This window comes from Nicotiana attenuata, chromosome 5 (assembly GCF_001879085.1).
Source record: "Nicotiana attenuata strain UT chromosome 5, NIATTr2, whole genome shotgun sequence".
In the NCBI taxonomy this organism is placed as follows: domain Eukaryota; kingdom Viridiplantae; phylum Streptophyta; class Magnoliopsida; order Solanales; family Solanaceae; genus Nicotiana; species Nicotiana attenuata.
The window spans coordinates 7,944,651-7,968,596 of record NC_031993.1 but is presented as its reverse complement, the minus strand read 5'-3'; the positions used below and the strand labels follow the sequence as shown (position 1 = coordinate 7,968,596).

Here is a 23,946-nt window from a genome sequence, read left to right as displayed (position 1 = left end):
AATATCATAAAAGAAGTCTGAAGATTAAGGCTACATTTNCATGGCGGTGTGCCACCCACTCCCATTTCATATATCTTGTTGCAGGCATGCAACCCGATCCCATTTTAATATCACGGTGGCGGCGTGCCCGCTCCCATTTTATATATCTTGTTGCAGGCGTGCAACCCGATCCCATTTACAATTCAACATCAATCATAAAAGAATCCCGGCAAGGGAACCAGAGTATAATAACAACATCCCGGCAAGGGAGACAAAATAGTAAATAATAACATTCCGGCAAGGGAGACAATGTCATAACAATAATATCCCTGGAAGGGAGACAATATCCTAAACAACAACATCCCGACAAAGGGAGACAAAATAGTAAACAATAATATTTCGGCAAGGGAGATAATGTCATAACAATAACATCCCGGCAAGGGAGACAATATCCTAAACAACAACATCCCGGCAAGGGAACCAACAATGATAATCATCATATTAAGCATGAATAAATCACAACGGAATCACAATAATTACAATACGAGACTCACGGACATGCTTGACACCGATGTATAGATACTCGTCACCATGCCTATACGTCATACTCTACATTTAACACATAACAATTAAGACACAACTCCTAATACCTCAAGCTAAGGTTAGACCAACACTTACCTCGATGCCACGAACACAATTCAAGCCTCAACTACCGCTTTACCTCTTGTTTCCACCACCAATTCGCGTATATCTAGCCAGAAGTTACTTAACTATATCAATAAATGCTAAATGAATCAATTCTAATACATGAAAATAAGTTTTCCAATGATTTCCCCCAAAGTCAAAAATCGACCCCGGGCCCACATGGTCAAAATCCGAGGTTCGAACCAAAACCCGATTATCCATTCACCCACGAACCCAAATGTGTAATTTGTTTTGAAATCGGACCTCGAGGTCCAAATTCCCAAAATTTGAAAAACCTAAGTTCTACCCAAAACACCCAATTTCCCCATGAAAACCCTTGATTTTGAGTTGAAATCATGTGAAAAGATGTTAAAGATTGAAGATAATGAGTTAAAAATGACTTACGATCGATTTGGAAGAGTAGTTGTCTTTGAAAAATCTCGCAACCCGAGCCCTCAGGGCTCCAAACCAAACATGCACGCAAGCCAAAAACATCATACGGACTTGCCCGTGCGATCAAATCATCAAAATAACATCAATAACTAGGAATTTAGCATCAAAATCAAAGAAAAATCTCATGAACTCTTTAAGTTCCATTTTTTTTAACAACCGAGGGTCCGATTCACGTCATTTCAAGTCCGTTTCTTACCAAATTTTACATGCTCAACTTAAATCACATATAAGACCTGTACCGGGCTCCGGAACCAAAATACCGGCCCGATACCATCAAATTCAAACATATTTAAATTTCTAAAAACTCTTAAAATTTCAGTTAAACAATTTTCTTCAAAAATTTATTTCTCGGGCTTGGGACCTCCGAATTTGATTTCGGGCATACGCCCAAGTCCCATATTTTCCTATGGACCCTCCGGGACCGTCAACTCACGGGTCCAGGTCCGTTTACCCAAAATATTGATCGAAGTCAACCTAAATTTATTTTAAAAGCAAAATTTATCATTTTTACAGATTTTCACATAATGGCTTTTCGGATACACGCCCGGACTGCACACGCAAATTGAGGTGAGACAAAAAGGAGGTTTTAAGGCCTCAGAACACATAATTTATTTCTAAAAAGGGTCATCAGATATACAAACACATTGAGAAACTTGAGGATATGGTATTGAAGTTGCCTTCGCTGTGCTCTCATTTCTGTCCGATACAATGCATATGTCATCTCTGTCACCGAACACTTCTTTGAACCTATCGAAGAACTACCCCCATGAGGCATCATTCTCCTTATCAACAATTGCATATGCAAGCGGTAAAATCTTTCCTGTTTACAATGTATTAATTATATTATTCAACAAAGTGCTTATTATAAATATATTCTATTTATCAAGTGGAATATTTTACAATAACATACATGCGCTGGATGGGGGTGGGGAGGGGGGAGATTAAATGCCTATGGATGTTTAATCGATATGCACAAATTTAAATAAATATATAGGTATAAACGGCTATACACAAAACATTTATACATATACGTATATTATGATATACAAAGAGATACATGGATATACATGAATATGTTAATGAAATACAGTAGAGTTTTTCTAGAACAAACCTCCAGCATCTTGTGAGCAAGTTGTGAGTAACATTCCTCTATACGTTGCTTTAAGGAAGCTTCCATCAACCATAATGATAGGTTTGCAAAATTTCCATCCCTTAATTGATGCATATAATGCGACAAAAGCATACATGAAGTGTCATTCATCTGATTTTCTCAAACTCACAACTGACCCTGGGTTGGAATGCATCAGCATGTATAAGTAGCTCGGTAACTTTGCATACGACTCACTTGGGGCTCCTCTCAAAAACCGAAGGGCCTTTTGCTTTGATCTATTTGCCTTCCGGTAGCTTAAGTCAATACCATAATATTTTTTCATGTCTTTCATTATGTCCTTTGCAGTGTATATTGTTTAAGATTGACATATTTATCACAAATAATTCTTCCAATAACAGGAGCAGTAACTACACGTTGTGTAAACAATCTATCCTCGCCGAACATGTGTGATGCTTACTGAATTTTCTAATCCTAAATATTTTCGACTTGTTTAGAGATGAAGACTTGAAAAACCACGTGCAACGGTCATTGACACATACCGGGCAATATCCGATAACATCGAAATTTACACAATAGTAAATAAATTAAGATAAACTATCATGCATCATTACTATAAAAAAACTGGTGATTGTTTACAATTATCAAAGTTACATATACATTCATACCTTGATGGACTTGATCGATCAACCTTAAACTGAATTTTTTTCGAATAGCATAGTTTTTCAACACCATCATCAGTGTGTCCTTGTCCTTGTAAAGTTGGCCTTCCGAAACAGTACTATTTAGAGGATCATCTATTATTGGAATTTCATCAAAATCTACAACTTCAGGATCATCTACGTTATCAAACCCAATCAACTGCAGTGTATCACCGTTATGTATATCATATGCACTGGCAGTTTGTAGGCATACAGATGAATTTTCTTCGTTTCGATTAAAAGCGTGCATATTTTTCTCTTTCATTGTTAAACATAGTGGATATTCATTAAACGCATAATTTTTCTTCTTCAGCTCAATATATACACGCAATCCCATATCATTGTGTATCATCATTGGTGGTGAATCATCATCGCATTTGTACTGGATTTAGAGCAAGTTAATTGTGGTGTCAATTATTTTGAAATTGTAGAAACAAAATCACTGTCATGACCCAAAAATTAACCCTGTCGTGATGGTACCAATCGTGGTACTAAGCAAACCGATACATTACCAAAGCAGATCGATATCTTCTTTTCAAAGATATTCCTAAGCTATTTAGTATAAAACCTTCATAAAGGAGTTCACATCAAAACAGAAGTACGGAAAAAAAAGCCCGACATCGGGGTGTCACTAGTCATGAGCATCTACTACAACTATCTGACAATATCAAAACCAACATAGTCTGGAAATAACTGAATACAACTAAGGGAAGATAAAGAGAGAGGAAAGCAGGGCTACGATCGCGGGGCAGCTACCTTGCTAACTCCGATGGATCTACAACTGAATAATCAACACCCGCTATTATGCCCAGAAATGCCTAGATCTGCACACAAGGTGCAAGGAGTAATGTGAGTACGCCAACTCAGTAAGTAATAATAGTAAATAAAGACCGAGAAGTAGTGACGAGCAATAGTGCAAGTAAAGTGAAAATCACTGAAACTCAGTAAAATACATCACGCTTTTAAAACGATAGTTTGAATCAAATCACCTTGTTTAAATCCAGTTCCTGTAAAATCATTTAAAAACATTTTCCAACAGTTTTCGAACAAAGGTTCAATGCAAAAGTGAGCAAAATGATAAAATCATAAACAACCCCTCGGGCAAACATCACTCGTATACAACCCCTCGGGCAACCTTACCATCACTCATATACAGCTCCTCGGGCAAACCTCACCACCACTCATGCCTCCCAGTCACTCAGCACTCGGCACTCGCACTCAGTAGGTACTTGCGCTCACTGGGGGTATCCAATCAGGGCATAAATCAAGCAGGCCCTCGGCCTCACTCAGTCATAAATCAATAAAACATGCTGTGGCATGCGGCTCGATCCCATAAATATCCTCACAATCAGACCCTCGGCCTCACTCAGTCATCAACCTTTCCAGCCTCTCGGGCTCTCAAAAAGAAAACAAAGTACTCAGCCCAAACAACATTTATAAGATGTATCAAAATAGAGTAATAGAGACTGAGTTGTGTAGTAAATAAGTATAAACATGACTGAGTACAGATTTCCAATAGAAAACAATGAGAGAATAGCAAGAAAAGACCTCTAAGGGTGCAAACAACACTGGCATAAGGCCTAGACATGGCATCCAGCCTGATCTACAGAAATTCTTGCTAAAACACGTAGGAAGTATGTAGTTTCCACAAAATATTCAGCTTTACAATTGATACGGGACATACCAAGCACAATCCCTAAGGGTTCACGCCCACACGCCCATCACTTAGCATGTGCGTAACCTCAAAATAGTCACATGACACAAAATATGGGGTTTCATACCCTAAGGACTTGATTTACAATCGTTACTTACCTCAAACCGATCAAATCTCTACTCCACGATGCTCTGGCCCTTCGATTCGGCCTCCAAAATCTCCGAATCTATTCACAACCAGTACAATACCATCAATATATGCTAAAGGAATGAATTCCACAAGGAAAAATATCAAATAAGACCAGGAACCCGAAATCAGCTCAGACTCGGCCCCCGAGCCCACATCTCAAAATCTAACAAAAATTATAAAACTTGAAAACCCATTCACTCACGAGTCTACTCATACCAATTTCATCAAAATCCGACCTAATTTGGTCCCTCAAATCCTCAAATTACTCTCTCAAGAACTCTTCCATTTTTCCTCATATATTTCACCCCAATTCCCAATTTAGATGAGAGAAATCAAGACACAATCATGGAATTTAACCAAAATCAAGTGAGGAACACTTACCCCAATCAACTCCTTGAAAAGGCCTTCAAAAATTGCCCAAATCCGTGGTCTCTAGCTCAAATTTTAAAAAATGGTTTCGAACCCTTGATTTTGAATATAACACTACCTGCCTAGATTTTCCTCTTCACAAACGCAGTAGTACCCTCGCTGTAGACATGTGATTTTTGACCCTCCCCGAAATTTTACACATTTTAGCGTTTAAATAGTTAGTTTGGGTCTAATATCGCTATTTTAACTAGTTTGACCCTTTTACTTTAATTTCACAAAAATAAAAACAACAAAAATATTATCTCTTATTTAGCTTATTGATATTTTATTTAGTTACTTTTAGTTTATCTACCTTTTATAAAATTAAAAAATATACAAAAATAATTTTACTTTTTGTATTTAGTTTTATTCTAGTAATTTATTTTTAGGAATGATTTCACAATTTTATAGTTATTATTTTAGGAATTAATATTTTTTTAATCTACAAGTGTTAAAGGGCCATTTTAAAGGTAAATTTGGCCAAAATTTGGCCCAATTTGGATCTAGCACATAATAACCCAAGCCCAATACCCCTAAAACCCTAGAAAGACACTTAAAAATCAACCCTAAACCTATCTTCTTCTCTAGACATCAGCAACCTAACAACCCTAGACACACCCTAAAAATCTGAGTCGTTTCTTCATCTTCTCCACACCCTAACTTCATCAGGAACCAAATACACAAAAGAGACCTTCGAGCCGCTCCCTGAGCACAAAGACACAAAAAACAGTCGTCACTTTCAACCAGATCACCGGACCACCACCAAAATTACGGCGACCACTCACACACGCAGTAGCCCCTCCCTGTCGCTGTCTCTCACCAGCCCCTGAACCTCATCGCCTCTACTTCTTGTTCACCTCACAACTTTACCACTATTTTCAACACACACAACAACAACCGCTGACCCCGTCTTCTTCTTCAACTCACCGGCGGCCTCCACGTCGTTTTCCAACCAAGCAGCATCCGACAACAAGCCGCACACACCAGACCCAGCACACCTCTGTCGAGTTTCTGCTTCTTCTCTTTGACTTCGATTTCGAATTTTGGTTTCAAATTCATGGAGTTCATTTGAGTTTGAAGTTTGTTTTGTGTTCAGGTTGATTCGAGGTCGTCGTTTGTGATTCGTCGTTCGAGGTTCGGATTCCGTTCTTGCTTGCCGATTTTGAAAAATCAAGGTCAGTTCTTGTATCTCACTCTTTGTTTCAAATGAAGTAAAGTTTGATTGATTATATATTCATTTTTTCCGTGTTGGTTTATGTTTAATATGAATTTGAACTTAGTTTGTTGTCAGATTCTCATTCCTTTGGTGCTTAGAATTCTCCGTTGGCAATGACATCTGATAACAAAGATAAAGGTGAATTAAGTCTTTAAGATGCTCTTTTGGAAAAAGAATAGTTATGAAATTATGATACAAGATTCTAAGTTGGAGAATCAATGAGAAATAATAGGCTGTGGGATTTGTGGGCTAAAATGAAAGTGAATTTGTGATGACCCAAAAGGTCATCACTTGTTTCCCTACTCATTCTGTGTAGAAATGGCATGGGGTAGCCACTATTTAAGGTGGTATTTATTTTTTATCCAGCAATTCTAATGTTGAGTAAAAATAACCACTACCCTATTAAAATTAATATGAAAAGACATTTTTACCCTTTCTTCCCTTGCTTTTCTTCCAAAACCCTCGCTTCTCTCTCTGCGTGCCTTCTCAATAATCCAAAATGAATGTTTGTCTTCCTCACCATCGAGTAAATTTTTATACAAATTTATTACCAGCACGTATTCTTTCACTGACAACGTAATTTTTATCATCACTGCACTTTAACTGATTGTATCAGGTTGCTTACTGTTTTTATACCCAATCAATTATTTCTATATGGTTTACATATAGTTAACCTTTAAGTGATATGATTGTGTAACATTCAATGTGTAGAACTTAAAACTTGTTAAGGTAAAGGCAAATAAATTTCGCTAATTTTGCACTGACTATTCAAAAAATCTTTAATGTATATAACTTAAATCCGAAAAATAAATGTGGTGAGTACTATAGAAGAAGACTAAAATTAGGATTAAACTGTATATAGGCCAAAGTTGTGATATTTGTTTGATTTTATGTTTGCAGTTCTATGCTGATTCAGGATTTCCATGTCCAACAAGAAGAAATCCATTGGAATTTGGAGGTACAAATTCAGATTAAGGAGTTGGATGTATAAAGGACAATTGGTCCTTAACTTAGAGTTCCAAGTTCAAAAGTTAAGGACACTTGGTCGTGAACTTAGAATTACAAGTTCAAAAGTTAAGGACACTTGGTCATGAACTTAGACTAACAAGCTCAAAAGTTAAGGACAATAGGTCCTGAACTTACAGTTACAAGTTCAAAAGTTAAGGACAATAGGTCCTTAACTTTGATTTCCAAGTTCAAAAGTTAAGGACAGACAGTCCTTAACTTACAATTACACGTTCAAAAGTTAAGGACAAGCAGTCCTTAAATTACAGTTACAAGTTCAAAAGTTAAGGACAATAGGTCCTTAACTTTGATTTCCAAGTTCAAAAGTTAAGGACAGACAGTCCTTAACTTACAGTTACACGTTCAAAAGTTAAGGACAAGCAGTACTTAACTTACAATTACAAGTTCAAAAGTTAAGGACAATAGGTCCTTAACTTTAACTTACAAGTTCAAAAGTTAAGGACGCTTGGTCTTGAAGTTTGAGTTCCAAGTTCAAAAGATAAGGACATGTAGCCCTGAAGTCCTGAACTTAGAGTTACAGGTTAAAAAGTTAAGGACATGTAGTCTTGAAGTCCTGAACTTAGAGTTTCAAGTTCAAAAGTTAAGGACATTTAGTCCTGAAGTCCTGAAGTTAAGGACATGAGCAGAAGGGTATTTTCGTCCGGACAGTTAAAGTTTATTAAACCAGTGGCTAAAGACTAAAGACATTTAAAACACTGGCTTTAAAATAAAGACAAGAGCTGTTAGTGGCTATTTGTGCACATCGTCCAAATAATTTTAGTTCAGGCCGATATGCCTTGCAGTTTGGATGTAGCCCAAATTCTATATGAACTTCCAATAAAATTCAAGTGTCTACAAGTTATAGAAAAATTTACTCATCATATTATTCTCATGGGATATGTTATATTCAAAAAGAATTTACAACGCATCGAGCTGTGAGTACAATTTAAACCTTTTACTAGCAGATTTACTAGCTGATCCAAAATAATACAGGTATTTTCATGATTAAGGAAGTATCCGTGGATTTAATATCTAACCTTTCCTGTCAATAACCAATGTGACAGACCAAAATTTTATATAACCATCAGATTATGTAATCAACATCCGCCCCCAAAACACAGAAACCCTCAAAATTTAGCAGTACATGAATTATACAAGAATCAACTTATACAAACTGAATACACTGACCTACAGGATTTCTTTTCATCAATGTGGATTGAATTTGTATCTCAGCTTTCCTATGACCTACACTCCTACAGTTCTGCCATGAGCCGTTGGTGATCCTGGAATCACTCCCTGACCAGTTGCTTGGCTCCTATCTTATCGCATGGCCCTTTCAACTACATCAAAAGTCAGCTGTAAAGAATGAATAAGCAGCTGATAGGTTCGCAGAGTCCTGTACATCTTGTTGGCTCATTTCTTCCTGATTTCTACATATATCAACAAGTATATTCCATCAAACGGGAAACAATTTACAGTATCACCTCCTGGGTATTCTCTCATCACCATCATCATCACTGAAATTTTCACTCTCTGCAGCAGGTCGTTTTAATTTATTGAATATATCATCAAGAGATTCGGATGAGGAGGCACGAGAGACATTGGTATCCTGAGCTTGACGTAAAGGAATAAATTCACCAACTTGGCGTAGTGGAATTAACCTTTTTGCTTCAATGTTTGTTTTGAAGTTCTGGAAACCTGCTTTCATAGATGCCCATTTTCCAGCCAAACCAGATGGGGCTGCTGCTGTGCTGCCAGAGCGAGGGTTGGCAGAATCAAGTAAAGAGACCTTAGTAGAGCCTACATCCTCCATTGGCTTCACATGAGATGTTTGCTTGCCCTGTTCCCTCAAGGCAGCATATTTGCTGCTAATTGCTTCCTTGCTCCCTGAATACCTACGGGCATCATCTCTCAAAGGTTTTGAAGAACTTCCTCTAAAGTTGTCCTTGCTTGATTCCAAGGATGCCTTCAATTCAAAATCACTTGTATCCTGAAAAATTAAAGTGAATGTAACTAGGCTGAAACATGACACATTACTGAGATACGACCAGATAACTTGACAGGACATGGGCACAGAGATCCATGATTAGAATAAACTTTACATGCATAAAATAAAATTCTCCTCATGAGAAGTGCATGCACCGGTTTGTCTCAACACTTTAAAACAGAACAAACTAGCATACTTAAAGGATGTACTTATGAACTCAAGCAAAGACATAAGAGATACCATCTGGTTGACACGAAAAGGGAAAGGATGTGGTACAATGTTGCCTTTTTTTCCTGCTTAAATATATGGAAAAAGCAATTAAAGGGTTTCCCTAAAGTTCTTCCAAATTAAGTCGGTGCTGAAGTTAATAAAACTTTTGAAGGGAAGTTGAAAACAGCCACTATTTTTTCTGAAACCTTCTTTGCCATTCAACTTATGCATGCAAGGAAATGTCATCTTGCTTCCTTTCCCTTATTGGAAATTTCTGAATACATATTTCTGAGCTACTCGATATCCAAATGCAGTTTAAAGATAAATCACATACAATGGCATTGCCTTCAGACTCCAGATCCACTGTCACGCCGTTGAAATTCCTTGCCAGTGGCAAAACATGTTCACCAAGCTTGCGTCCTTGTTCAAGCCAGCTTCGTTCTGCAAAGATAGAAGATAGGTGCATCATAATTGACAACATACTCGGTTCAAACTGATCCAGATGATTAAAAACATTAAAGCAATTTAATGGTCCAGTTCCAGCAGCCCTGTGGACCACAAGCTTTGCATTCCAACTGAAAAACCAAAGAACAAAAAAATTCCAGTAACCAGCTTACCTTTCTGCAAGATCAGTAACCCTGATGGATCAAAACCATCCATATCATCTGTCTCCGTCTGGAATCTAAATATCTTCCAGTTTCCGAAGAAACTGATTATCCGGTCAAAGAAATTGCTTGCAACTAGCAGTGTATATACAACCATAATAAGTGGATAAATCTTGTTGAATCCTTGACCAAAGAAAGGAACGGCCTTGTCAATAGTTCCCATTCGCTGCAATCATAAATAAAGCATAAGACAAAAGGGGAATGAATTATTTAAGGAGATTACATGTCACCGGGAAGGGGAGCCTTGAAACAACAGTAAAGTTGTTTCCGTGTGACCTATAGGTTACCAGTTAGAGCCGTGAAACAGCCACTAATGCTAGCATTAGGGTAGGCGGTCCACATCACACCCCTTGGGGTGCAATCCTTCCCCGGCCCCTGCGTAAGTGCGGGATGCTTGGTGCACCAGGCTACCCTTTTTTTTGTTACATGTCACCAGAATGTCAAAGAATAAACCCATTTGTTTAATGAGAAATCAAACCCAAAACAGATAAGTACTTGATAAAATAATACCATATGGGAGAGCACTCCCCATCGTCCTGGTCTCATGGCAAGAACAAGACCTTTTACCTTTGCCAGACTGCAGTATCTAAGTTAAAGTTAGAATTACAAAAGCACCATTCCCAGTTTTGAAGATACAGATTTCCCTTTGGCATGTAAGAAGTGGTATTATACTATTTCATACTCCAACTCAAACCCGGGGGGGAGGGGGGGGGGCGTCCAACTAAATTAACCAAACCAATATAGCAAACGTTGATTTAAACCCAACTAAACTTTCTCCTTTATGCCTTTTTTCTGGCATTACTGGTTAACGGGTGAGACATTCAAAATAAAAAGATTTATAAGGTTTGCACGATAACATCTTGAAACTCAAAGGAGGGGCCTATGCAATTTCGGCAAACTAGAGATGATTGTTTGATACAATATTCACATTGTTATAAGGCATAACCTAAACAGGAAACCAAGCATATTTTAGTATCAATAAGCATCATTTGGATATTATTCTAGACCAAATAAAGGATCACAAAAGTGAAGAATGCATGCCTACTGATATTGTTAAAACACATACAGAATACATAAAAGACATACAGAATACGGCAGCTTTCTTCAGCAAACTAGTGTTCTTCATTTTTCATGGGTAATAAACCTGAGGTTGACCATAAGCTCACCTGCTCAAAAATGGTTTTCTTGTTTTCGCCGAGACTAATAAGGTTAAGGAAATTGTACGAAATTGGAGGTGCATAGCGAGCAATCATCCTGGCAGATACATCGAGGAAACTCAAAATTAATACGGAAAACCAATTGCTTTTACTGCAATAAGATTACTAGGAAAAAGTAAACTTACGAGCAAATCATTAACAAGCTCACTGAACTTGTCTGTCTCGGTGTCAATGAGTAGAACATATACATTCCAGCTTTAAACAGTGAATAGTAAGTGCAGACACACATATACATAAGTGGCAGAAACGCAAACACCTGCAAAATGAGGAAGTATTGGCTTGAAAGCTGAAGACTGAATCAACATTCAACATGCATAAAAGACATGCATCGATAGAAGAGCAGAATCTCATCAAAATGATGATAAAAAAGTATAGCTAATGCAAAAGCAATCATGACTCATAATATATAATAAAAAATGCTAGAAACATTCCAGACGAGGGAAAAACTTCCATATAAGAACATAATCATCTAAAATTACCTGAACAAGAACCTCTTGATCTCCCACAGATTTTATAAGAATGGAAAATAGAGACAAATCAACTCCTCTTGGCAATAGAGTTGCCTCTGCCAATAGAATAGCAGCTGACATACAACCAAAAATCACAGCTGAGACTTTCTCTAATTGCTTCCGCAGGACACATCGCCAGATTAATTCTGGAAAAGAATATCAACCTTTATTACAGAAGTGGAGAAACCAAATACAAGCAGATATTATATGACAAAACTAATACTTCAAATAAATAAAATACTTAGTACATATTAATTAGTCAGCTATGACTCAGAGACTAAACAACCAACCAAGACGCCGTCAAACAAATTATTAGTTGGATAACCAACACCTTGGGAATGAGGTGTAGTAGTAGTAGTAGTAGTAGTAGTACATGTGTCCACATCCTTCTATTCATGTGGAATAGAGGTATCAAAATCTAAGGATGTCAATATTGGTATTGTCGTTGACACCAATAATCAAATAAACAAGCATGAACCATCACTCCTGTTCACCTAATTAGTGCTCTATTGTCTTGAATATAATTGCACATTCAGTTAACCTCGAAGCACATTGGTATCAGTTACTAGTGCTTTTGCAGCATACATGTTACCAATTTACTCTGCTTGGAATAATGCATTCTGCGAACTGTATTTAAAGACCAGTTCTTGGTAAGAGCTCAAGGTACGTATCTTGATAAACAATGCAACATTCTTGCCCTCAAGGCTTAGGTTTATTGGCAAAAGCACAGAACGTAATGTGTGGCTTAAGCATACATCACAGGTCAGAAAATTGCCTTAAACAATAGCCTAATACTTAAGTGGAAAAGGGTAGAGGGGAGGATCCATTATCTAACGAGTTTTGAACCATGTGTCACTAGTCCTGAAGCAAACCAAAAAAAAACAATGCAACACTGGAAATCTACACTTTTTGTGGTGTTGGATTCATTTAGCTAGAACCAAACTAAGGAGTCCTAAGGTAAACCTCGTGATTATGGGGGAACAGGCTGGAAGTTCTGAACTCATTTTAGTCTATAACTAAAGTTTCTTTTCAAGATCTATAATCTAACCAAGACTCGGACGTCTTCTCCTTTCCACCTCCACTGGTTCTTTTGGTATCAAGGAGAACCCCAACCAGAAAAGAAAATTCAATTATAGCATATGATGCCATCACCAAAACTTCAATTATATTTTATGCAGCTGATGCAAACTACTTCTAATGATTATGCTCCTTCTTTGAACCACCTATGGCAGATGCATAAACTAGAAAACACCCTTGAAAAATACCTGCTGTGTCTAAGAAAGAGCCCAAAGTTCCAGCCCTTTCAGATCTCAAGGTTGAAACAAATTTCCTGCATAAATTTTAACGCTATAGTGAACATCTAGAAGCAAACGGACTAGATTTAGATGAAATTACAGCATTAACTTGGAGTTTTGAAATTCTTGTGCAAAAATGTCAAGAACTCAAAGCAAAGGCAAAAGAAAAGAGAGGAAGAAAGCCAGAAAATATAAAAGGTAAAAAGTACAAAGTAAAATCTAAAGGTTTCATCTTATGCCCCATAACTTATAAATCAGAAATAGCATAAAACTAGTGCTCAATTAAAAAACCAACGCCTAACAGTCTGAAAGAAATTTATAAAAGCTTAGAAGAATGTCAACAGAATTTCATTTCATGATAATAGATTTCCCCTTACCAAACAAGCTTTTTCTAAAACCTATCCTAGAAGCCAATATAGTCTGTCAAAATTGAAACAAGTGTTTTCAGAACAAAAAGTGAGCAAAAAAAGAAGACCCCTGAAGATTTAAGCAAGAAGTGATCTTCAAAATTAACAAAGCACACAAAATTACCTAATTTACAAGAACTTATAACATCATAATTCAATTTAATATCTAATTGCTTTATAGCAATTGCATCAATAGTTAGATGTAGTTGCATCATTTTTTATTCCAAAGAATCTTCCTATAAATCAAGAATTTGAAGAACAAAAAGGGGACGGAGAGAGAAGAGAAGCACAACGAAGCAGAAGTAGCATACGAATAGGATATGCACATAGCAGAAGAGGGCGACTTACTCACCAGAAGAAGAAAATTCATCGTGAAATGAAAGAACGAAAATTGAGAGAAGCAGATAAACAGAAGCAGATAAACAGAGAAGAAGAACAAGAGTTGCAGAAAAGAAACAGTTCCTAGTCCTCAGATAGCTATCCACCCGACTTTTTTCTCATCTTTTTTTTCTTTTCCATCTCATTTTTACAAAGTGATCACTCCCTGCTGGTTTGCACCTCATTATCCGAAGTGTGTATTTCTTCGAGTCACATCGTCTTACCATTAAAATAATGACCCATCTCTCCATATCACTTTTCATAACATAATAGAAAAATTTGTATACTATAGTTCTAAATGCATCTCCTTTGTAATATTTTTTATGCTCGGGCCAGTTTGCCCGCAGCTCGACTAATTTCACGGGATAACCTGCTACCTCCCACCAGCAATAAGTACCGGATAACTCTGTTCACCAAGGCGATGGGGAGAAATCACCTAGTGTTTTGCCACCGCTGGGATTTGAACCTGGGACATCATGGTTCTCAACCGACTTCATTGACCACTAGGCCACACTCTTGGGTGCTCTCTTTTGTATTTAATTATTTATACATATAATAAATATCTGTTGGTTGGGGACTCCTGCTTGAATCATTTTCCTGGTTTCTTTTGGGGATCAGAGGAAAAGCAGGTGCTTATAACAAAACTGGTGGACAAATATAGAACAGCTACCAGAACAGAAAAGTAGAATAATAACACATACCAACCAGTTGCATTGCGCTGCTCATAATTCTTAATTGTATCTTCCAGTTCAAGAGCCTCTGTTACACATGTCAAATACTCACTGCATGTTAGAAGGTAAAGTTATCAGTTGGCCCCTGGTAAAATCATTAAATTTATACAGCCAGAAGATAAAGAAACCTTCACCGGTATGCTGCTGAAACATACTGATAACAAAATGCGGAGAAAAAAAAAGTTCTAATTAGTTGTTAGAATAAGAATTTTTATCATCAACGTTTTTCAAACACAGATAACAAAGCAAAATAGTGAACATAGATAACCAGGACAAACTGGTTAGTCAGGAGCATCAAATGATTAATTCTAGCTGCATTCAGAAGCTAAAAGAACAGAATCCATCGTTAGGCCATGATGTATAAGATGTTATTAAAGGGAAGATCTGCAAACAAATAGTACCAAAGGTGAATGCCTGGACAAAGGGACAGCTTTCCACAAACATCTAAACTAACGGGTAGGCTTTGTGAACTCCAAAAATGTACAAGAAGGAGAAGACCAGTCAAAGTCTAGTAACAGATTTCATTACAGAGGTAACAGACGCTTGTTAAGATCAAAACCTTCGGGTATTGATAGGAGCTAGTAGATATCATCGAAAGGGTCCCGTGCTTTTTGTCATTCTAAGACCGTTGAAGTGTAGTAACAGATTTTATTACGGAGGTAACAGACGCTTGTTAAAATAAAAAACTTAATATATCGTATGAGCTAGTAGATATCATCGAAAGGGTCCCGTGCTTACTTTCTATATGACCTGCTAGATGGGCATACTATGACTCATCAAGGAATAAGGAGACCTGGATCTGACACTTATTCTTGAACTACAGGATAATAAAATTGACTTAGATGAGGATTTTTTCCGGATGAATAACAAGTATCGAAGAATAGGTTCACATGGGCAAGCAGTGCAAGAAGGCACAGCAAAGTATGGAAGCAGCAACTTGACATGCAGCATTGACTTCACCTTTTATATCTATAGTACTCCTCTCGAGCTATACGAAGATTACGCCTAAGTTTTGCCATTGATTTCTCATCTGTATCATAATCCATGTCATCTTCTCCCAATCGACCCCCTTGCGGTTTGAAAGATGGATCCTCCCTGAACTGTAAATGAAATAAAATATCATGCATGTATTCGGAAAGCAGAAAGGAGGAGAGATAGTATAAGTCAGTAGGTAACAAAAAGGAGCCATACCATTTGAACTAACATCTTATCAATAACGTCCATATAAGGCCTCAAAGGATCACGCTTGGACATCTGCTTTGATGTTGCCTGAGCAACCTGATTAAGTTCACCATGCCCAACAGTAGTTTATAAGTGCACGAGAAGAAAACCAGTAAAAGTGATGTAACTTACTCCCTAAGTATCAAATAGCCAACAATCAAAAGTAACTTACTGGGCACACATAAGAGGAACAAACAAAAATCATTGACAATACAATTTGCAATTTCTTGGCCACTCTATCAACAGTATTCAATAGCATAATATCTCAATTACATTTCAAATGCAAGCTGTAACCTTAGTACAGAAATGAGACCAAAGCCCCAAAACCACCGAACAAGGTAGAAAGCATATTTTGAACACATAGCAGAATCATAAGCAAGACTTACCACAATAGCATTTGATAATTCTTGATGGGCATCATCAAGCTTCACAGCCATTTTGGTAATTTTATGAGAAAGCACCTTCTGACGAGTAGTCCAATCCGCATTTTTCCACATGCTCTTTGGAATTTCGCTCATACCAAAACCAAGAAGGAAAGCACCAGTCACAAGTCCAAAAGTATTTGAGCATGCCATAGCAAAACCCAGTGCATTACCATCCCTATGATTGACAAAAATGGACACATGATTATTTACTAAAATAATCGTAAAAACAGAAGATACAACGGTTGAGTTGCTTCTTCAACTTGCTGACGAAATTCACTCTCTAACCCATCAAAACATAAGCGACACACTATATCTCAATTTAGGATCTATTTGACTGACAATGGGATGTGAGCAGATGATAAAGCCAATGAAGGACAAAGTCATTCTGTCTAGTTTGGAGAGAGTAAATTAGGAACGGGATGAACAGCCTGTGTATCCTTCAATTTACCGTAGCAAAGGAACCCAGATTTATGATTTAAAAATTATTAAAAATGCTTAGAGCAAAAAGAACGCACCAACGTTTCCGCATGGTAATGAGGAGAATAAGTCCAAGAAGACCGACGACCCCCAGGATGGCATAGAAGACCAAGTTGGCATGTATGCTAGTCTTCAATCGCTCCACAAGTGTAAAGTCTCCAGCATCTTCAAAACCCTGAATGAGGGGAACCACGAGCCTATCCAACAAATATAAATAATGTGTGTTAGGAAACACACGTCATAGAAATGTGAAAATGGAGATAGCTCCCAAGAGAAAACTGACAAATATAATACCAGCCAACTAATAGCAAAAGAATGTTGCCTATCTATGACACAATTATCTACACAAAGCACTTTGTTACAAACAACAAGCAAAAGGTCTGAGTGAGGCAATCTAGCATCAATGTAATTCAATTTTATTTTAGACAAGATACCAAATTCACATTTTAAGCATTTGCCATCTTCAGCAGATACACATCCAGAAGCAAACAGATACAAATGGAAGTCCATCATACCATGTAAGTAGGAATGTACTCCAATACGACCAGCTCCAAAAGAATGATATGCCTCCATTACCATGTCCACCTATTGTCTGAACAGAAAGACAATACAAATCAACACGAAATAAACATCACAAACTTTTGTATGAGCATTTACATCAAAGACAACACAATTTACTAATCTTAATTTCACTAAACTTTGTAAAATTCCTGACATTAGTTAGATACAGAGAGAAAATCCATTCACTATATTAGAAGACTGGCCAAATATGTTCTTTCAAAATTCAGCTATTGCATGACACCAGACAATGAGAATCCCATTAGACATGCACTAATTTCATGAACAAACTTGTCCAGCACCATCAACATGCACAACATACATAAATATAAAAAAGATGTCTTTAAAAAGGAACCATAACCAAAAAAGGGTATTCATGACAATACTGACCAAAGATGAGATTTAAAACTATCATCATGCTGAGCATTTGATGAGACAGAAAATTCCTCACCCCAGTGGAACTACCTCAGGAACGTGACAACAACCCCCCCCCCCCCCCCCAAAGAAAAAACCTGGTGGACCTATTTTTTATGATTGTGGTATCCGTGCCAGCTTGTATGCACCTTAACTACATGTACTCGGTAATTCCACCTACTGAAGTTTAGGCAGATGAAAAGGAAATCACCTAGCGTTGTGATTCGAACATGAGAACTTAGAGTTCTCCTCCCACTTCATTGACAACTAAGCAACACTCTTGGGTGCCACCCTTGGTGGACCTACTTCTCCAATACTCAAAATTATCTTTTAGGACAAAATTAGAGGTGCTCTAAAGTGCTTCAACAATAACTAGGCTTTAATTCCAACGAATTGGTATGACCTACATAAATCCATGGCTTTGGATTTATTCTAGTATTTCAAGACAACTCGCATGTGACTTTAGCTTTACTCCAATATTTCAGGTCAGCAAAACATTAAAATCAATTTAAAACTAAAATGACAATATAGAAGAAGAAGAATGAAAATGTACCGTCCAAATATCGGCAGGCACAAGGATAATAATGGAGATAGAGCAAAACCAGGTATAACCAACAGTGAAGAATACGTAACGAGGCACATCTGGACCAGAAAAGTACTTTAATGTCAAAATCACCATGCCTAGGGTTAATGGCAACGAGATCAAATAAAACACCCACATTTTCGTGCCTTTTTTTAAATACAAATTCTATATATGATATCGCAATTGATAAGATATGGCCGGAGAATTGGTCGGAGACGATCAGAAGCAAGTGATCGGTGTCGGTGAGTGCGAGTTTTATGTTTCTGATCGTCTGCGATTTTCCAATTTGGTGAAGAAGGGAAGATGGCACTAGCTAACGTGCGCCGATTGACTTTTCTTTACGTTTGGTCTAAGTTTTTTCTAACGTGAGCGCGGTGTGATGTGACGTGCGCGTCGTCTTCTTGAACAACTTTTGGGTGATGGGTTTGTGAAAATAACCCGTCTTCGGATGATAATTAAAAAATAATCAGTGTTTATAAAGTTCTTGATAAATAGTTATTATTTTGCTAAAATACTTAAAGTTTCTGCATAATATACTGGATTATAAACCTCCTGCATATAAATTTCTAACATATTATGTTGGAATTCAAGCTCGTACATATAAACTTACAGTAATTATATTAAAACTTCAGCACATTATGGAATTCTAGCATATTATGCTTGAATCTCATATATAAAAAATTCAAACTCCAGCATATTATGTTGGAGTTTTTTCGAATTTTTAAGAGTATTTTCATTCAAATTTTATATTTTTACATAAAAAAAAATGGTTAAGTTTCTATTAGTTTTGAAACTTTGACTATTGTGTAGTTACCAGATTTATAATATTTCTTATTTTGTAGTGCTTTGTGGATTGATAAAGCCCAATAGATGAAGTTTGGATTAAGCTTTCCTTTTCTTTTTCCTTCGAACAAACGAGAGGGAAAAAGAACATTTAGGAGTAACACTAGAGGGATGATGCCCGTGCATGCATAAACCATTATCAAGAGTTATTTATACAATACTGGTATAATATGTGCAAAATATGGTGTTTTATAACGACTTTTTCTTTATAGTATGTGTAAAAATAATACACAAAAGTGGTTCCTTTCCAACAACGAATCCAGAGCCATGTTTACAGCATTTTTTCAGCTTGCTTCTTGTTCTAGCAGAAGGTTGTATTATTACTGATATTTGGTATGAAACCTTTGACAATAGAGAAGGAATTCTCTAAGCACGGGTCCAACATTGTATTGCAATGTATAGAGTTCTTTTTTTCCTGAACTCAATTCACTTTATATGGGATAGGTAACGTTTCCTGTCTGAACAGTGAAGAAGGTACCAACAAACTTTATTAACTACCTGCTCCTATGAAAATACTAAATAAAGCACTACAAATTATTCTGAATTTTCTTTCATCACATCGTTTCAATCCTCACAGAATATCAAAAGTAAAAACAACAACAAATCGATTCTGGTAAAGTTGAAGTAGCATGATTACAATTTTTAATGCATAAAAATAGAAATTCTCCTCAGCTGAAGGCAGGAGAACCACAGAACGCGGACTCAATGCAGAAAGCAAAATAGTCGCCGAATATAATGATCGGAACTCGAAGCTCCACATTGCACAATGCTACTACCAATCTTACATCGTCCAAGGGGACCAAGAACCAAGAATGTATTATCTATCCAGGCCTGCAGAGATTAAGAAAATATAGGGAAAACATGTACATCGAGTTTATTACTAAGTGCAAGCACAATAGAGTTATAATGAGGCTCTAAACTACTCAACAAAATAAAGATATATAGACCCTATTTTAATATCAAACAACTCCTTGTTCAGACGCAGATGTAACTGAAAATAATGGCAGAATGCAATAAAGGACGACATAGCCCCTCAAGAATATTGGTGAAGGGGATGAGATGATAGAGACCTGAAGCCAACTTTGGCTGGTTAATTTGATGGATTCATCCATGATATAGTCCTAATGACGATACTACATGTATTTCGTGTGTATTTCATGAGCAGATTTAGAAAACGTCGTGAATCGAGTACTTTATTTAATGTTAGAAGCAGTTACACTGTGGCTAGTTAATGTGCATATCAGTTTCTTGGTGCTATTTGTAGATAACAAAACTTTACCTTTCTGATTAAAAAAATATAAGGAGAAAATATGGTCAAAGTTTAAATCAGAAATTCAAAAAAAATATGGACTCATATCTGCTGTAGATCAACCAGAAAATATACTTGCCTAAAGAAGGATCAGGATTGTTGTGCAAATCCACATCATAAAATTTAGAAAACATACCTTAATTTTGGAAATATTTTATAGGCCACATTTCCCTAATGTATGGTTTTACCATACGAAAACTCTAGGAAGAAACAATGAAGGAAATAAAAGTACTTCTTATTCTTTACATCAACAAAAGGAATGCAATTAAAATTTTAGTTTGATAGTTTGAAATACTTTTCAAGTAGTACTTGTAAATATTAAATTCTGATAAGCATTCATTTTATGTTTGTGCGGAAGTCCTACAAACATGCACCAGTAACCATCATGGCCATGGTTAAGTAGGTTTTGACATGAGAAAGCATGTAAGAATTGATGAAAATGTGTTAAAGATCCACACTTATAAGGTTAAGGAGAATTATATAGGCATAATAGTAAATGAGCTCAACATCAAAGAGCACAGTCCAATAACTTACTTTTTCATTCATAACCAATTCAAAGCAAAGCAAAAGATAACCATAGTGAGAGCCACTTACTTGAGATGCTTTCCAAACCACCCCAACATGACTTGGTCAGTCTCTTCAGTAGATTTTACAATCACTTCATCTTCATCTTGTACCTCACAAGGAAACCACGTGCACCCCTGCGGAAAAATCTTCGCAAATGCATCAACCTACACGAGAACATCATAAACGTCTCATTTTTTTCTCATTAACAATGATACATAATGTTAGTGCCCTTAAAATCTTATTAAAATTTCTTTGAAATTGGTAATCATTGGAAAACTATGTATCATATAGCTAGACGACACCTCTTAGTCAATGACAACATGCTAGCAGAAGTAACTTCATTGCTCGCAGTTATACAAAGTAATGCCCTATATCAATTTTACATCTTAAATTTCTCATCATTGCTAGTGCACTAACTTTTTACACTACTGTGCAAATAAACAAATTAATTAGTAGTCTCTTTCCAGCCTAAAGTATAGGGACAATACACAACTGAATTGTATTATTAAAAAAGAAGTATCTTGTCTTGAGCCAATAGATTCCTTTCTTGTTTAAGGAAACATCATGCATGTAAAAGCATATGCCAAAACATTGATCCTCACTCACATATGGCACTTTTTATGGATGAAGTTCTCTCTTTCGTTTCTCTGCAATTAAAAGCAAAAGTTGTTTGCCAGATACATGTCAAAATATAAAAGGATCACCCCTAAGAAAAGACATGCCTAATCCCACAAGGTTATAGAGGAGTCACAAGAAGCAGGGATTAGGCCCCATTAATAAAGCATTAGTCAACCGTAGTATGGAGAAACATAATGTGATTTAGATTTAGAATCAGATAGTAATGAGAGAATAAGAGATAACTAATTGACAAATATGTTAAACCTGAATTTCCTCATAAATTTCACTTCTTCTTAGCAGACGATTATGTCTGACGTTTGGTGATACAAAAATTTGTTGTTGGCAGAAAACACTGCCTAATGACAGTTATCACCTCACAGCATACCTGTAGGAGCCATTAATTATACACCACTTAGATGTACAAAGGGGGAAAAAAGAATGCACGCAATATAATAAGACCATAACCAAAGTAAACCAATATTGCGATACTGATTCTTACAAAGATACAATTGTTATCGAAATTGCCACCACTTAAACACATAAATGAACAGAACCAATCACGAAAAGAGTCAGAGAAACATGTGAATTCTAGAATACCCATCCGAAAATTCCGGTACCTTCTAGTGTAGTTAGACATAGATGATCTTCTGTAGAAGATGAAGAGGAAGAGGGAAAATTTCAGGGCGTGTTGCCTTTAAAATTTCAAAGAACTCTGAAATAACGCCGTCGTTCGAGGCAACGCAAGCTTAATTTGAGCGGACACGACAGAGCAACATCGTAGCTATTCTGAAGGAGCCGAAGTAGCATGGAAGCAGAAGAAAGGTAAGATTATCATATCGCTTCTGGGGTTGAGGGGAGGCGGCATCGGCGAAAAAGTAGATGAAAGAAGAAGAATAGATAATCAGTGGTATGCGTGGTTGGACGTGTTATTGGTCCAATCAGATGCGTCCAAGTATACAATGTCATTTACATAGCTATTGTTGGTACAATAAGCAACAACAGAGTTCGTACACCCTTGTTCATTTATATATAGTAGATAGTAGAAAATATACAAAATACCTTTTGTTATGAAACAATAAAATAAAAGAAAGAACAGTATTGCAAGAAAAGTAGAGAGAGAGGAAATTCTTATTGATTTGACATGAATTACAATAGAATAGGACCCTCTATTTATAGAGAGAGGGTGGCTTAGCCAAAAGCAATGAACCCTAGAATCTCTCTAAATATAGACATTCACCATAAATATAATTGTATTTATAACACTCCCCCTTGAATGTCTATTTAATAGATAATGTGTCTCGTTAAAACTTTAGCTAAATAAAATCCAGTGGGAAAAAAATTCTAGAGAAGGAAAAAGAGTACACATATCTAACAATACACCTTTTGGTTGCCTCGTTAAAAACCTTGCAAGAAAAAACTAGTGGGACAAAACCTTGTAAGGGAAAAAGAGTACAACGCGTATTAACTCCCCCTCATGAGAGCATCACTTCACATCCTTAAGCATTTGCAATCCAATCTTGTGCACCATCTTCAAAAGATCTTTGGTAGATATTTGATAAACAAATCAGCCATATTAACTTGAATGAATATATTGCACCTTGAAATCATCATTCTTGATAGAGATGGATTGTCTTCATATGATCTTGTTGGAATCGTCAGTTCAATATCTTCACATAGAGGTGAAAACTCTTGCTATCATATTGTCATGCATATAGTTATAGCAAGATACATTTTTGCACAAATTGCACTGAGGATGTAGTACTTCATGACCATGAATTCTATATGCTTTAAGCAATTTAAATCCTTCAGGGACTGTTAAGTCATATAAGCCAAATAAATAGACTTTAGATACATATCAAGTTTTTATGTCATGCTAGACATATAAGATATCGAAAACTGATTGCACATACCATTGACTTTATACTTTCAAATGTTTGAACTACATGTCCAAAACTACATGTCTTTCATATGAAACCAATTCTATTTGAATTGTTTCTCTAGACTTAAGATCCTCATATATATTTAGCGCTATTATAGATGACGTAGACAAACATTTTATATCAGTTTCAACCTCCTTATTTTTCATAAAGACATAACATAGAGATCTCTTCATTCATATATTCAGGTACCTGAAT

General features: G+C 36.5%; 1 protein-coding gene and 1 long non-coding RNA gene across 3 annotated transcripts; both read right to left on the bottom strand.

The window, feature by feature from the left end:
• LOC109225249 (LMBR1 domain-containing protein 2 homolog A-like) lies at positions 8,394 to 18,862 on the bottom strand. Its single transcript, XM_019389850.1, has 14 exons — positions 18,445 to 18,862; positions 17,435 to 17,511; positions 16,958 to 17,116; positions 16,404 to 16,617; positions 15,988 to 16,074; positions 15,757 to 15,896; positions 14,767 to 14,847; positions 13,251 to 13,315; positions 11,956 to 12,131; positions 11,602 to 11,732; positions 11,426 to 11,513; positions 10,212 to 10,425; positions 9,929 to 10,035; positions 8,394 to 9,387 (listed from the first exon to the last, which is right to left on the bottom strand). The coding sequence occupies exons 1-14, from the start codon at positions 18,610 to 18,612 to the stop codon at positions 8,878 to 8,880; spliced, it is 2,217 nt and encodes a 738-aa protein (XP_019245395.1). The 5' UTR covers positions 18,613 to 18,862; the 3' UTR covers positions 8,394 to 8,877.
• LOC109225248 lies at positions 19,777 to 22,762 on the bottom strand. Of its 2 annotated transcripts, XR_002067878.1 has the most exons (4): positions 22,429 to 22,762; positions 22,076 to 22,196; positions 21,221 to 21,357; positions 19,777 to 20,148 (listed from the first exon to the last, which is right to left on the bottom strand). It is a non-coding gene; the product is annotated as an uncharacterized LOC109225248 (long non-coding RNA). The 2 variants fall into 2 exon arrangements; XR_002067877.1 differs by lacking the exon at positions 22,076 to 22,196 and having other exon boundaries at positions 22,429 to 22,750.

Bases quoted from the DNA above. Each gene is read 5' to 3' on its own strand.
- LOC109225249 (XM_019389850.1), bottom strand. From the start codon at position 18,612: ATGTGGGTGTTTTATTTGATCTCGTTGCCATTAACCCTAGGCATGGTG. The intron at 13,316-14,766 runs GTATGTGTTATT...AAATTTATGCAG, and splicing joins CAGCGCAATGCAACTGGTTG to GAAATTTGTTTCAACCTTGA. The intron at 10,036-10,211 runs GTAAGCTGGTTA...CTATCTTTGCAG, and splicing joins GTTACTGATCTTGCAGAAAG to AACGAAGCTGGCTTGAACAA.